Raw genomic sequence first — 16,920 nt, forward strand, 5'->3', positions numbered from 1 at the left:
CTGAAAAAGAACATTAACCCATGTGGTCAATAACAGGAGACAAACCATGAAGAGTTATCTGTGGGTGGAAAAATGTATTTACCTAGATTCTACCAGGCAAGAATCTGTGAGAAGTGTGCATTTTTTATTTCATTTTATTTTTATGGGTACATGATAGTTGTGCATATTTATTGGGTACACGTGATATTTTAATACAGGCATACAATGTGTAATGGTCAAATCGGTGTATTTGGGATATCCATCACTTCATTTCTTTTTGTTGGGAACATTCTAAATTCATTCCTCTAGCTATTTTGAAATATACAATAAATTATTGTTAACTATTGTTGCCCTATTGTGCTACTGAACACTAGCTCTAATTCCTACTATCTAACTATATTTTTACAGCCACTAACCAACCTCTCTTTATTCCTTCCTACTCACTACCCTTTCTATCCCCTGCTAACCATCATTCTACTCTCTGTCTCCATGATATCATGTTTCTTAGCTCCTTCATATGAGCGAGAATATGTGATATTTGTCTTTCTGTGCCTGGCTTATTTTACTTAACATAACGTCTTCCAGTTCCAGCCATGTTGTTGCAAATGACAGAATTTCATTATTTTGTATTGTTGAATAATATTCCATTGTGTATATGTACCATATTTTCTTTATCCATTCCTCCATTGATGGAGAATTAGGTTGATTCCATATCTTGGCTATAATGAATAGCTGCAACAAACATGGGAGTGTAGGTATCTCTTCAATATACTGATTTCCTTTCTTCTGGATATATACATGATCTTTCTTTCTTCCTTCCTTCCATTCTCTCTCTCTCTCTCTCTCTCTTTCTTTTTGATGGAATCTCGCTCTATTGCCAGGCTGGAGTGTAGTAGTGTGATCGCGGCTCACTGCAACCTGCAACTCCCTGGTTCCAGTGATTTTCCTGCCTCGGCCTCCTGAGCAGCTGGGATTACAGGCACGCGCCACCACGCCCAGCTAATTTTTGCATTTTTAGTAGAGAGGAAGTTTCACCATGTTGGCCAGGAATGGTCTCATTCTCCTGATCTTGTGATCCATTCGCCTCGGCCTCCCAAAGTGCTGGGATTACAGGCATGAGCCACCGCATCCATCCATGTTTCAAGAAACATGACTAAGAGCAGACTGTTTCTTTACATCAAACTTCTTTGCAGAACTTAAGAAAGGAGAATCACTCTAATGCTTATTCCTAATGACTGTGATAGACTTTCTACCTTGAATGGTGAATGTCCATGACTTTTCTTTAGCAAACACTTTCCTCCAATCTAGACTTTAAGAATCTAGTTAAAATTTCTTTAACTAAAGGAATAAACTTTTAAAGTACACGGAAAGAGATTCAGAAAGACCTTTTTCATGAAATCAATTCATGAAGTAACTAGGTAAATTATAAATCATTATCTATTTAGTGAGAAAGTACGCAAAGAACTACTAAACAACACTGGTTATCTTCGGGTGTTAATGGACACATGCAATGATAACAGCTAGCATTCGCATGTCAAGCCCTCGAGTTTCATTATCTCCTGTAAGCCTTAGAACCATCCTAGGCAGTGGACATTTTTATTACCCTCCTTCTAATAAAGAAATGGAGGGGAAGGAGCTACATAATGTATCCACAAGTGATAGATTGAGGACTCCAGCCTCCATCCATCTGAGAGCAAAGATTCTCCACCTCCTCAGTCTGCTGCCTCCTTTCCAATTAATAGTTGACTGAACTTCAGTAGATTCTTCCTCTGGCAGGGATTCCACAATCATGAAACATCCTCTTCATTTTCTTGTTTCAAAGTGAGGAGTTGGCTTGATGAATTGGCTCAGAGCCCATCCTAAAACATGTACATATTGGTAAGATTCTTTTGCCTCTATAAAGCAGACTGGTTGTCACATGGAAAAACAAGTCCCACCCAAAAGCCACACGCTGGATTCTGTGAGGTTAAATCTTTTGATTCTTAGAAGGACATGAGGATAGAGCACTGACGTTCTGTAAACAAAATGATGTTCTGTAAACAAAATTCAAGGTATCCTCAGCCCAGCCCAAAACCCCTGTTTATTCCTCTGAAAACACATTTATGAAACAAGGTCAGCAAAAATGCCAGTCATCTCTAAGGCACCACGGTAAGGCAAGGAGCTACGTAGTGTTATCCTTTTTAAGTGCTTTCTAAATGCTTAGCTCCCTTGGGTCAGTTGATTCACCATCCACCTCTGTCCCCTTTGCTTATTATTTCTCTCACCTCAGATGGCTTTCCTTCTGCTAACCCACAATCGTTAAAAATATACTGAATACTTTCTAGATTATTCTTAGTCATTTTTCAATGCCCAGCTCAAGACATCTGTCTTTCTATAACCACTGCAGCTCACTCTTTCCCCAAAGTGCCTTGGGCCAGGACTCCCATCAAGGTGGGCTTACCTGTGTGCTCTCTGACCCCCTGTAATGTTGCCTCATTTGTGTGAGACTTGGCTTTTGCAACTATTAATAGATGACAGGTGTTCTTAAAAACCTTCTAGAGAAATCTCTCAAGACAGTGCACATAGTGCCAGATACAAAATGTCATGCTTGCTCTCATTTTTCTCTAATTGAGTGAGGACTAAAGAACACAGGCATATTTTTAATGTTGATTTTATTTTTAAACAAGACTTGCCTTTTGGTCTTGCAAGTCAAGATATTAGCCATGTAATTTAACTAGAAGCTTTAGATATTATTAAAGAGAACAGGAGTCTATAGAGTACAACCAAGGGTGGTCCTACTGCAAACTGAAATAGAATAAAGTAGAATAGTATACTAACTCTTGGCAAAAAATTCTCAGCCATTCTTAATGACATCCATTAAGTTCCACGCCCTGTTCAAGTTTTTCATATATCTCTGTTTTCAATATGAATGCTACAAACTGGTACGGAGCTATTTTATTTTATTTTATTTTATTATTTTATTTTATTTTATTTATTTTATTTATTTTATTTTGAGATGGGGGTCTCACTATGTTGCCCAGTCTAGTCTCGAACTCCTGGTCTCAAGCAATCCTCCCAACCTTGGCCTCCTGGGTAAGGATCTTTGCAATGAATATTATTATTTGGATGACAGACTACAGGAAGCCCAGAATCCACCCCATTTTCTTGGTGTCATAATTACTCTTTGAGAAATTGTGCTGTACACTTTGTATAAAATGAGACCATGTAAATCAAGCAATAATAACAACAATCCTTCCATAGTATGTCAAACTCATGAGGCATTTCCTTCTCCTCCAAACCCTCCTTTCTCTCAGACAAACCAAGTAGTTGAAGACATGTATTTTCAAGAGACATGGCTAAGAGCAAACTGTTTCTTCACCACATCAAACTTCCGTGCAGAAGTTAAGAAAGGAGAATCATTCTAATGCTTATTCCTAAAGACTGTGGTAGACTTTCTACCTTGAATGGTGCATTTCCATTTGTAAGCTCCATTTACAGAATCACACAAGTTTTTGCCTTCCTCTGAAACCTAACACCCTGATCTTACCCTTTTTTGCATACATCACTCTTGGTGGAAATTTTCAACAACCACAAAGGTGGGGGAAAGGGCGTGGCGTACACTGACTCAGTCATATTTCCTGATGTTGCCATTTTAGTGTATTTTAAGTATTTACTTATGGCAACACTTAATTATAGTTTACAAAGCACTGTTCTCTTTTTCCATCTGGCAGACCCCCTTGGTGTGCTCTACCACAAAAGGTAGTTTTCTAAATCACTGCTATTAATCAGTAAAGAATTTATGCCCCTATTTGTTGAAGAGCAAACTGCTCCCATTGCTCTCAGAAGTCTAAACTGAGCAATCTTTTTTCTTCTCTTTTTTTTTTTTTTTTTTTTTTGCTTTAAGTTCTGGGATACACGTGCACAACATGCAGGTTTGTTACATAGGTATACATGTATCACGGTGGTTTGTTGTACCCATCAACCAGTCATCTAGGTTTTAAGCCCCACATGCATTAGGTATTTGTCCGAATAGAACTCAGCAGTCAGCAAAATATATCAAATTGGTCAGTTCTAGAATAACTCTTGTTGCCAACCTCCACATTCACGTTGGTGACGTCTGTACTCCCTGTGCTCACTCCTGAGCACCTGTCACCCCAGACCACACCACTGAAGCTGACCAACCCACAACCCCCAACCAAGAAACGGTAAGCCAAAGCAGAGAAACCAGGGTGCATGCTGAGAGAGACTCCTGGGTCCAGTCACTTCTGTGGGTCCACTAAGCCTGTTCCTGGTACCCCAATATCACTAAGTGGCGCAACCAAGAAATACTGGAAATCAACTCCTCTGCCTTCCCCCTTATTCCACAGGTCAGCAGGTACCAAATTCTATCAATTCCACTTCCTGGTTATGCTACTTGAATCCTTCCCTTTCTGCCTCTCCAGCAAGTCTGGCTCTGCCATCACTCATCCCTCATGCCCTCTCACCCAGATGTCTGCCTGCTCTCATGGTTCTCCAATCACCTCTCCAGAACGCCACAAAAGCTGGCTCTAGAAAGCACAGGTCTGATCCCTGTGCTCTCCAAACTGAAAACCATGGTGGCTGCAGTATACTTTCCAAACTGTCACTAAAGAGGAAGGGAGATATGAAACATACACCAGTAAATGACTCTCTGCGATCTTCCTCTGCGCTGTCAACAAGCAAGGAAAAAGAGATCTGGAGAAAACAGATGTGGAAGATACATGCAGAGGACCAAGAACCAAGATTTTACTCAGATTTCCTTCTGGGTTTACTTGGCTCATCTGTATTTTGGGTCAGTTTTTTAGAAACTCAATTTGACTTTTAATCATTAAATATGATCCTAGAAGCATGTCCTGTGAGGCACTGCCAAGTCTCATTGATGCATTTCATTACTGCTTGAAAGGCCACATATTCAAAACACTACTAGAAGTCAGGCTAAAGAAAATAAAATGATTTTGGATATTTTTAAAGCAGTTACTAAAACAGAAACAAATGTTATTTTTAATCTCTGGCTCACTGTAAACTGACAAGATATGAATATGAATTTTACCAAGTAATGTATAATAACTGCTTCTGCTCACCACAACCACATGCCAACAACTCAATTTTATATTTCATTTCGATGTTACATGTGGAACATATAATCTAAATTACAAACCATCCTTATTACAGTCCATTTACTCTAGCTAATTTTTGATAGCATGACATCATTAGCATAAAAAAGCTTAGTGAATAACTATTCTCAAATTTGCTTTTATAAAAATCACTGCAAAGTTTTACATTTCTAAACAAGTGAAAAACAGTATCTGAAAAATTGTAAGATGATGTCATAATTGTCCAAATGTTGGTCAGTTCACCAACAGGCTTACTGAGTAGATTCTTTAGAAAGGAATTCTGCCACGTAGTTTGTAGTAAGAAGTATCTGCTATGGATCATGCCCTTAGGAAGTTTACATTCCAGCAGGGAGGAAAGCATGTACACATTTTGCACTTTTCTTTTCTTTCCTTCTTTTTTTTTTTTTTTTTGCAGTAATGTAACAGAATAAGAGAAGTACAAAAGAGCTATAAAGTTCCAAAAGAGGAACCATTTTATGCAGGAGAAGGTATCAGTGAAGACTCTGGTAAGACAGTGGGTCTTAGGAACTAGGCAGATGGGAATTTTGAGCTCTGAGTGTCTATTTCTGAAGTGAAACTAGTCAATGTGTTTCTACAGTTAACATTTATTGAGCAACTACTATGTGTTACAAAGTTCAGAAATGTTATCTCTAAGCTTCCAAACAAACATGTAATGACAGCCTGGTTACAAATGATTAAAAAGGGACTACAGAGTATATTAACATTCCCAAGAGTCATTAGTTCTTACTGAACATTAGTAAGCCAAAAGCATATTTATATCAACACAAGAGTTAATCACCCAGAAAAGATGACAGTCTTAATAAGAAAAATCAAGGGTCAAAATCATTATATATTTTGAATATGAATATGGTTGAATATGACAAGGATTTGAATATGCCAAAACACAAATCACATTCCCTGACATGTAACTGAAATGACAAGAACGTCAAGAACTTAAGTACATGTTTATTTTCACCTCTAACATCAGTATTGTGCAATGATTTCATTTTAAACTAAATGATTAAAATGTACCTTTGTTTTAAAATAGGTATTTGAGTTTCTACAGCAGTCTTTCTGCAAGTGTGATCCAAGGACCTTTTACGTTAAATGCATCACAGGAGGGTGCTCCCATTAAAAGTACAACTCCTGGGCCCCACCCCTGACCTACTTAACAGACTTTAAGGCCCAGCAATCTGAATTTTCAACAGGACAAACTTGCACATTCAAGTCTTAGGGCCTCTGGTCTAGAGTTTCCCCCCACATGTTTCCCTCTTGTTTTCTCCCTTACTGAAATGTGTCTTTGCCAATTTAAACAATTACTTTTCAACATCCTCCAAACGTTTTCTGTGTCATACAGCATTAAAAGAAAAATAATTTCTAAAACACTAAGATTATACCACTGGAAAAAAAAGACCTTTTTACAAACCCATTTTTATAACACTTCTTTTGCTCTATCTAGCTCAAGTCAGCAAAATGTGGCTCTAGTAAATGCCTTGGAGTCTGTGGTAGGCAGAACAATGGACCTTCAAAGACACCCACATCCTAATCCCCAGAATCAGTCTGTGAATACGTGGTAAAGGGGGTTTCACAGATGTGATGACATTAAGGATCTGGAGATGGGGAGATGATACAGGTGGGCCCAACATAACCACAAGGATGTTTAAAAGTTAGAGAAGGAGGAAGAAGTGTCAGCGGAAGATTCAACTGTGGAAACAAAACACAGGGAGATGCAACATTGATGGCTTTAAAGATAAGGGAAGGGGCCAGCAACCAAGGAATACAATGGCCTCTAGAAAATGGAAAAGGTGGACCAGGCACAGTGGCTCACGCCTGTAATCCCAGCACTTTGGGAGGCTGAGGCAGGTGGATCACCTGAGGTCAGGAGTTTGAGACCAAACTGGCCAACATGGTGAAATCCCATCTGTACTAAAAATATTAAAACATTAGCCGGGTATGGTGGTGGGCGCCTGTAATCCCAGCTACTCAGGACGCTGAGGCAGGAGAATTGCTTGAATCCTGGAGACAGAGGTGGCGGTGAGCCAATATGGTGCCACTGCACTCCAGCCTGGGCGACAGAATGAGACTCCATCTAAAAAAAAAAAAAAGAAGAAAGAAAAACAAAGAAGGAAGGGAGGAAGGAAGGAAGGGAGGAAGGGAGGGAAGGAGAGAGGAAGGAAGGAAGGAAGGGAGGGAGGGAGGGAGGAAGGAAGGAAGGAAGGAAGGAAGGGAGGGAGGGAGGGAGGGAGGGAGGGAGGAAGGAAGGAAGGAAGGAAGGAGGGAAGGAAGGAAGGAGGGAAGGAAGGAAGGAGGGAAAGAAGGAAGGAAGGAAGGAAGGAAGGAAGGAAGGAAGGAAGGAAGGAAGGAAGGAAGGAAGGAAGGGAGGGAGGGAGGGAGGGAGGGAGGGAGGGAGGGAGGGAGGGAGGGAGGGAGGGAGGGAAGGGAGGGAGGGAGGGAGGGAAATGGAAAAGGCAAGGATATGAATTCTCCTCTAGAGTCCCTATAGAGAATGCAGCCTGGCTGACACTTCGATTTCAGCCTGGTGAGACCTGTGTTGGATTTCTGACCTGCAGAACTGTCAGATAAAAACAATGTTGCTTTAAGCCACGAAGTTTGTGATAAGTTGTTACAGCAGCAATGGAAAACTAACACAGGTGTTCTGAAGAAATGAAAATAAACACTCAGGTCACCTCTAACACAAAGACCATGGCCCAGCCACCCACATACTTTCCGGCTTTACCAAACACATAAAGACAGAATCCCAAATATTCATTTGGCACAAATGGGATATGGCCTGGGTAGTTTATTTTTAAGCAACGCTGCTCCCTTTTCTCCGTCTCCTTCCTTATCCTGCTCTTCCCACTCATGCCTGCAGCTTACCTCCTCACCTTTGTCAAAGCAGGCTGATTTATCTGCTGGGAAACTATGAGAAGGAAAGGGTCTAAGGCAGGGTTTCTCAACTCCAGCACTATTGACATTTTGGGCCAGATAATCCTTGGTTGAGGCAGAGGATTGTTTCATGCATTGTAGGATACTGATTGGTTGATTGACTGATTTTTTTAAATCGTTCATTCATTCACTCATTCAAGAGACCCCTGACTCTGTTGCCCAGGCTGGAGTGTAGTGATGCCATCACAGCTCACTGAAGCCTCAAACTCCTGAGCTCAGGCAATCCTCCTGCCTCGACCTCCTAAAGTGCTGGGATCACAGGTGTGAGCCAATGCACCCAGCCCCATTGTACGATGTTCAGTAGCATTTCTGGCCTCTACTCACTAGATGCCAGTATTGCTACCCTGCTTTCCCATTTGAGACAATCAAAAAGTGTCTCTAAACATTGCTGAATGTCCTGCGAGGGCAAAATGGCCCCCAGTTGAGATCCACTGGTTTACAAAACGTGGCAGTTAATGTGGGGGTCTGTGTTCTCTCCATCAGTTCCCTCCCATACATGGAAATGCTCCAACATGTGTGTGTGTGTGTATATATATATATACTCTTACATTGCTGCTGGTCTCATTCAAATGAGTTTCCCAAGGATTCACTCTGTTTGACATTTTAAAACAGCTCAAACTCAGAATTCAACCCCAGCCTTTTTGGGTTTTTTTTTTTTTTCAAATGACCCCACTACACTTATTCCCAGCCACAGGGCAAGGGAAACATGGCTTTTCCACCATGACCCGCAGCCCAGCCTAGCCAACAAGCTCACAATCCATCCATACTGCTGCTATAGAGGTGACAGAGGTCAGCGCTTGCCATTCGACTGTTACAGAGAACTTTCTTTTTTTTTTTTTGAGATGGAGTCTCACTCTGTTGCCAGGCTGGAGTGCAGTGGCATGATCTCAGCTCACTGCAAGCTCCGCCTCCCGGGTTTAAGCAATTCTCCTGCCTCAGCCTCCCAAGTAGCTGGGATTACAGGCGTCCACCACCACGCCCAGCTAATTTTTTTTTTTTTTTTTTGGATTTTTAGTAGAGATGCAGTTTCACTGTATTGGCCAGGCTGGTCTCAAACTCCTGACCTCATGATCCGCCCACCTTGGCCTCCCAAAGTGCTGCGATTACAGGCGTAAGCCACCACGCCCTGCCTACAGAGAATTTTCTAAAGCTTGCTGCAACTTTATTACCTAGACTTCATTAATAAAAATTCTTTCAATCAGAAGGTTTAGCACAGTGTAGACCAAAGAGATCATTCACTGAAAGGTTGGCTCTGATGGCAAAACAGATGGTTTGGAATGAGATCCGGGGAAACGGCCACTGTACTGGAGTAAGAAATCAATGCTCCTAGAGAAACAGATCATTTCCTCAGCAAGTTTTTGCCAAGAACATGATTTAAACAAACACGTGAAAAGATCCTGTTTTGTGTAGTTCTGAATTCTGCTCAGACTTTCAATTTCAAAATAACAAAGCAGTAAACTGGAAACATAGCTCCCATTCTTTCTGAAAGCTTCAACTAACTGCAGCCTCCAAGGCTGGATGTGAATTCGGAGGCACACAACACATCGGGTACGAAGCTGCAGCCCAGCAGAGCTCTCTGAAGTCTAGCGGGAGGTGGGTGTCTGTGTTGTAGATTGGTGACTTACAGAATGTGCTTCCAGGAATGTTAGCATACACACCTCTGGCAACTGAAAGTAACCAGTGGCTTCTTAACAGATCCATTTTATTTCAACTTTTAGAGATTAACCCTCAATCAACTACTGCCATATGAGTTAGTGCTAAGACTTCATCATTTCACATTTTCTCTCAAAAGCCTTTCTTCAATTGCACCATAGTCCCATAAAATCTGAAAATATCACAATACTGAGGATCTAAGAGCCAAGGTCCTGAATCAAACAACATACTCATTAGGGAATCTTCTCCCTTTCCCCCTTTCAGATATTTTAAAATTAAAATGAAGAGTGGAGGGAATTTATACGTAATGATATTGGCCTGATGGCAGTCAACCTATGGCACACATGAGAGGGAAAGGAGTTTTTCAGGGAGAGGTAGGGATGGAGCCTACATATATTTAAAATTGGAGGCCAGGCATGGTGGCTCATGCCTGTAATCCCAGTACTTTCGGAGGCTGAGGTGGGCGGATCATTTGAGGTCAGGAGTTCGAGACCAGCCTGCATACCTGTAGTCCCAGCTACTCGGGAGGCTGAGGCAGGAGAATCGCTTGAACCTGGGAAGTGGAGGTTGCAGTGAGCCAAGACTGCACCACTGCACTCCAGCCTGGGTGATAGAGTGAGACTGTCTCAAACAATAAATACATAAATAAATATAAAATAAAATAAAATTGCGATGCAGGACACTGCCAAAGGAGAAACTGACAGGGTTATGGGGAAGGAACATACACATCATCATACATGTCTCCAATATAGAAAAATGTTGAACTCCCAAACGTTGCATTATGAATGAAAACATCAAGGCAGGTAATACCACGAAGCCTGTGTCTCCAATCTGGCTACCCAAATAAGGCTACTAATGCTCATCAACAGGGTAGTCTTACATTGGTAAGTGTGAGTGAGTTTGCAATTTGATGAAAAAAATATATATACAACTGAAGATTTCTAAAAGAGTATTCACTAACTTACATTCACCCTTTTACACGGCTAGTCAAGAAGAGCAAAAGAATGTTCTTACATGGATTGAGACACAGGTTTTAAGACCTTGCCAGATTTAATATCCTCTAACTTTTTACTTTGAAAGTTGCTGAAGCATACCACACAGTTGTATAAAATCAATGTACAAAGTCACACATTATTTCAAAATCCACAATTAACAGCCTATGAAAACCAACTCTTGCTAGTATTCGCACTAGTTTCATACATCCTTTTAAGTGTTAGGGACATTGTAACATCTTATTTCTTCATTCAACATTTACTGAGTGCCTACTTAGTGCTAGGACCCGAGGACACACATGAATAAAATATGGTCCTTGCACTCTCCATCCAGTTGTGGAGAAAATAAACAAACAATGGCAGAGTATGCCACGACTATGAAAGAGGAAAGCAGTCCAAGTAGTGGAATGGATTCTTCTTCCTATAAAAGGAATATAAAATTGGGTTTCCTGTTCTGATTCCCAACTCACAAATTAAAGTTTTGGTTATGGATTGCTTGTTGTGACAAAATAATTTCAGTATGATTCCTTCTGGTTGGAAACATCTTCCTACCAGATTTAACTACAAAACTGACCTCTACTCTGGAATGTTCAACTGGCCAAGAAAAGTGTTACACCAACACCAATGACTTTTTTTTTTTTCCTATTCCATCACAAGATTGGGGATGTCATCGTGTTCCTTTTCTCTTATATCCACTGCACCCTCTGCTGTATTTTGTAACCTTTCAGATCTAGGCATTTATCTCATTTTGCTACTTCATTTTATTTTCACTTAACTAGTTAACAATTTTTTTAAAACAACGAATGAATCATGTCTGTAGTGGCCACTGTGAGCAAAGCACCATGGGAAATGTAAAAAGGAACAAGAGGTTGTCCTTGTCCTTAAAGATTTCCAACCTGAGTCAGGGAGACAAACATGTAAACAAACAATACAGTGTGAATCAAGGGGAATGTGGGTGAGTGCTGAGAGATGACAAGCAAAGAACTCTGCTGGCAGAGAGCTCCCAGCTGCAACACAGGCATTAATTACGTGTGCGCTGGGGGAGGGGAGTCTTCTATTTTTTGATTCCCCTCCCCAGAATCAGTGCTATTTGAAAATCCCACGTAGGTAAGAGGACAGGGAGGCATACAAAGCTTAGCCATGTTATTTTTACAAGTCAAATATGCTACTGCGTTTGATTTTTAATACTTAGATAAAAATTATTTTTCAGCCCTTTGCCTACTGAATTTTCTCTCTGTGTCCTCATCATTAGGTCAGGAGTGGTTTCCAGTAGGTGCTTCACAAAGAGAAAAAAGATGGGGATACAAAACTTGTAGAGCAGAATTTTTTTTTCCAAATCCTATTTATCTCACCTGTTTTACCTGTATCTTGCCTCATTCACACCAGGAAAGCGGATGCATTTGTGCAGTTGTCTGCTGAAGGTTAGTCTTCATGAAATTTAATATGAACATTTGTCCTTTCAAGCAGCTAATTCCTTTTTAAGCAGCTAAATGTTCGCCTATATTTGTCTTTCACTAGATGACTGTGAATGTAAGCAAGACAATTGATGAAATTCAGATATAATTGTTTACAATTTTCTGTTACTGCTCTTAATTCATTCTGTTTTTGTCAATTATCATACCCTATTTTCTATATTTACAGTGCTCTTGAAATTGTTTATGGACTTAAAAAACTTAAATGGTCATCTGAAAAGTGTTTCGTGCACTCGAATGAGATTTTTTTTCTTGCAACTTTTATCAGGGGCTGTTTGCCTAAAAACTTGCTGCTTTAGCCAAAATGTTTTTAGCACGAAATTCTAGCAATAACCTCAGAGCTATCTTTTCTTTGCCACTTAATTTTACCAACAGCAAAAAGAAGGGAAAAAAAGTTTCTTCATTTTGCCCTTGCATGGCAAAAATGCACATTAACTTAACTCTTCTATGGCAGAAATACAAATGAAATATGTCCAATGCCAATGTTTAAATTACTTTTAGGAATTCCATTGACTATCTTATTTTTTAATAATCTGACTTCTTGGATATCTATTTTAATTTCTTTTGATTTTGAGAAAATGTACATGTTTGTACCAATACTAAAGTCTTAGCCAACTATTCAATATTTTCAGCGATTTAGGTAAATCTTATTTCAGATTCTTACTAACAATGCCACACAGTATACCAGTCATTATCATTTTCATTCTATCTTATATTAGAAGATGGCTTTTAAGCCAAAACGTTATTTTCTTACTTACAGTTAGTTTGATATGCTATGCTCACAGGCCTGGCTGTCTTTTGGCTGGGATGTTCCCAGCTAAAAATGAGAAATCAGAGATAGGAAGCTGAGTAGGAACATAGGATGTGGAATTAAGACTGACCTTTATAGAATATTTTTATTATTCCTAAGAGATCTGAATATTTAGCATGCTAATAATTTTCTGATTTAAATATAAGTAGACATCACTATTTTAATTTCACCAAAAAAAAAATTATGTTAATTTACCAAAAGGAAGGCAGGGAAAGAGAAAAAGAAAGGAGTGAAGGGGCTGGGTGCGGTGGCTCATGCCTGTAATCCCAGCACTTTGGGAGGCCACGGCAGGCAGATCACATGAGGTCAGGAGTTCGAGACCAGCCTGACCAACATGGAGAAACCCCATCTCTACTAAAACATACAAAATTAGCCAGCTGTGGTGGCGCATGCCTGTAATCCCAGCTACTTGGGAGGTCGAGGCAGTAGAATGGCTTGAACCCGGGAGACAGAGGTTGTGATGAGCCAAGATCGTGCCATTGCACTCCAGCCTGGGCAACAAGAGTGAAACTCCATCTCAAAGAAAGGAAAGAAGGAAGGAAGGAAAGAAGGAAGGAAGAAGTGATGGAAGAAAGGATGGATGGATGGATGCATGGATGGATGGATGGATGGATGACTAGATAGATGGATGGATGGATGGGTGGATGGATGAATAGATGGATGGAAGGATAGATGAATGGATGAGTGGGTGGGTGGGTGGATGGATGGGTGGATGGATGGATGAATAGATGGATGGATGAGTGGGTGGGTGGGTGGATGGGTGGGTGGGTGGATGGATGGATGGATGGATGGATGGATGGATAGATGGATGGATGGGTGGGTGGATAGATGGATGGGAGGATAGATGGATGGGTGGGTGGGTGGGTGGATGGATGGATGGATGGATGGATGGATGGATGGATGGAAGAATACAAGGGAGGAAGGAAAAAAGGGAGAAAGGGGGAACAGAAGTAGGGAGGCAAAGAGAAGGGAAATATAGTGGAGTGAGTTTTTATGTGGGCAGTTAAGTTCAAAAGTTAAGCAAAAGTCATATATAGCCAAAATTAACTTGGAAAATCCTTTGGCTTTCCCGTAAGATATTTCATACACAATTTTATGTATACTGCACAATCCTTTACAGCACTTTTCATGTACGCTGAAGTCTGAGAACTGTTGGGTTAGACTACGGGAAAGAACTCAAAGGAAGAACACATGTAAATGTCTGTACATTCAAATCATTCCTCTTTTAAAATTAAGTAGTGTATCACTACAGTTAAATGGGGGGATTAGATAAATATCAGTAAAGTATTGGTGTTTTCCAGCAAGTATTACTTCATTCTGTTGTAATATTAAGCTTCTTTAACTTTAATGAATATTAACAAACGTACTGTTGTTAAAGTTAAAGGAATTGTAGGATATCATATTGAATTCATAGTGTGGTAATATTAAGAGTAATTTTAAAAATAATTTCTTTTAAAGATAAATGTTTAATGTGGTTGCTATATTATCTGCCTTTTTAAAAAGTTAAAGCACATAGTCAAGTAAGTGTCAAAAATTTGCGAAGGCCCAATACACCTTTATTTTTCTTTCCTAGTTTTTCACTGTCTTGAAATATTTTACCCTTAGTCTCCCATATCCGATACAGACAATAAAACTCTATCAGAACGTGTAAAGTTCAAATAGGTATCGGAGGCTGCTGCCCTGCCTCTTTGCTCTGTACTCTTGTTTTTTCTGGTGGGAGCAAAATTGGCCTGTGTGGAGGGTCAGGGGTAGACTCAGGCATCTTTGGGACACTGTAACTCATTACCAAAACATCTGCTTTCAGAAGCCCCAGAAAGGTCCCCAACCCCCAAACATGTCCTTTTCCTTCCTTTTCTTTCTTTTCCTTCTCTAATCTACAGTGTGCTGAGCTCCAAAGCAAATTCTCATCCATTATACTTTTCAGCTTCTTTTTTGAAACATACATTCCTCTGAGAGGACTAACAAACTGAGATACTAACAAGCTCTGTGGTTCATTCATCAGATCCTTTAAGGGGAAGAAGGACCCAGGGCAGCTCTGACACTGGGGCAGGGGCGAGGCGTCACCCGAGAGAGCAAGGGGCAGGTTCCAGAAAACAAGGGAAACCAGTTACTGTCCAATGCTCTAACTGCCTAAACCTTAAAATGAAACAAACACACGTAATGGGTGTTTTTCACTGTTATATACAAGGCGGCCTGTTGGCTACATAATTCTTAAACAGCCAGAAAAAAAGCTGAAGTATTACCATGAATATGGGACATGGAACATACCAAAAGATCGAAAGATTCTTTCTTCCCCCTCTTTAGGACTAAACAGCTGTGGGCATAAAGAAAAAATTCATTTCCTTATTTTAGAAAGTATAATATTCCACCCTTCATTATTTCTTTGAGAATGGTTGGAATTGTTATATCAATGAGAGGTTAGCCTGTATCGATTGAGTGATTTTGTCAAAAAAATTAAACCAGTGATTGAGCCAAAATAAGTGGTCAAGCTACAAGACCAAAAATTGCGTATGGTCAACAGGTGAGAGGAATGTAGAATTTAGGAGCTACCTAATCAATTCCAAAGGAAGGGAGACATGACGATGATGATTGTTATTTCTCCCTACCGATGGGACAGTGTTCTAGTAGACCCCAGGATCTTCTATTTAGTCGCTGTTGTTAAGACTCTATCTCTGTTCCTCTTGGAAGAAAAGGTGCCACTGAGGACAAGGGAACAAGAATCTGTGTCCATCAACAATGCCCCTGAAGTAAACCAGGCAGGTCTGTGCTGCACAGTCTCCGCTGTAATTCTATCCCGAGAAACCAGAGCACAGGACCAGAGCCACACTTAAGCCTGCAGTGTAGGGTGACGCCATGGGGTCACGTGACAGACTGCCTCTCCAAAGCTGTCACCATCAGTAGTATTTAGAGGAAAGGAAAAAAGTTGTAACAAGTGTAACACGAACATTAAGGAACACCAAGTCAGAGCCAATTAGGACGACAATTTGGCACTCCTGCCTCATGCATATGAAAAAGGATCCGCCATCAATGAGCAATAATGCATGGGATTTGTGGGAATGCTCTAACCTCAATACATCAAAGATGCTGTTGCACACCTCCGTCGTTTTTATTCCCATTAGCTCACCCTTGTCTGGGTGAAAGAGCTCAGTGAATCAATTGCTTCTGTTGAACTGTTTATATATTTTTCAAGTCATGATTAGGCCATTAGTCACTGAGCATATTGCACAGTAAACTAGAGTAACTGCCATTATGCAACTTCCCAAGAACATACACAGAGCATTTACAGTGAGGCCACGGTGCCAGCAAAATGTGCAACAAGACTATTTATCAGCAATTATAAGAACTGTGCCTTTAAATGCCAAATAAAATATACACGTGGCAGATACAGAAGTTGAAAGGGAAAAGATGCATGATTAAAGTACCGATATTTGCTTTTCTGAATATATTAGAGCCTGAAAATGAAAGTCCCCCTGAACCAGAAGAGAATCTTGAACTCAGTCTTGGTTAGCTTGGTTAGCAGCTGTTCTCCTTCCAAATGCTCCCATACCTGCCAACATCTGTATCTGAACACACTCAATGTTGGGTCCAACATAAGGAATTTCCCTTCTTATTTCTTATTAAAGATTCCCAGGACTCAGTATCACTCCCTACCCAAGCACTTTGATAATTCCGTAGAGGTCACTGGGGAGACCTTTTTTTTTTTGAGATGGAGTCTCACTCTGTCACCCAGGCTGGAGTGCAGTGATGCAATCTCAGCTCACTGCAACCTCCACCTCCCAGGTTCAAGTGACTCTTGTGCCTCAGCCTCCCGAGTAGCTGGGATTACAGGTGTGCGCCACTACACCCAGCTAATTTTTGTATTTTTAGTAAAGACGTGGTTTCACCATGTTGGCTAGGCTGGTCTCGAACTCCTGACCTCAGGTGATCTGTCTGCCTCAGCCTCCCAAAGTGCTGGG

General features: G+C 40.6%; 1 protein-coding gene across 10 annotated transcripts in view; it reads right to left on the minus strand.

Annotated features, from left to right (window-relative positions):
- LOC103222118 (uncharacterized) overlaps nucleotides 1-16,920 on the minus strand; it is a 429,481-nt gene that overhangs the window by 335,267 nt on the left and 77,294 nt on the right. The window contains exon 3 of one of the 10 annotated variants that reach the window (XM_073005679.1): nucleotides 9-1,838. The exons of the other annotated variants lie outside the window; for them this stretch is intronic. Coding sequence (XP_072861780.1) covers nucleotides 1,783-1,838 — 56 coding nt within the window. The 3' untranslated portion in view covers nucleotides 9-1,782. Of the gene's footprint in view, nucleotides 1-8; nucleotides 1,839-16,920 lie in introns of those variants that run through there. 10 annotated transcript variants of the gene reach the window in all.

This window comes from Chlorocebus sabaeus, chromosome 17 (genome assembly GCF_047675955.1).
Source record: "Chlorocebus sabaeus isolate Y175 chromosome 17, mChlSab1.0.hap1, whole genome shotgun sequence".
NCBI lineage: Eukaryota > Metazoa > Chordata > Mammalia > Primates > Cercopithecidae > Chlorocebus > Chlorocebus sabaeus.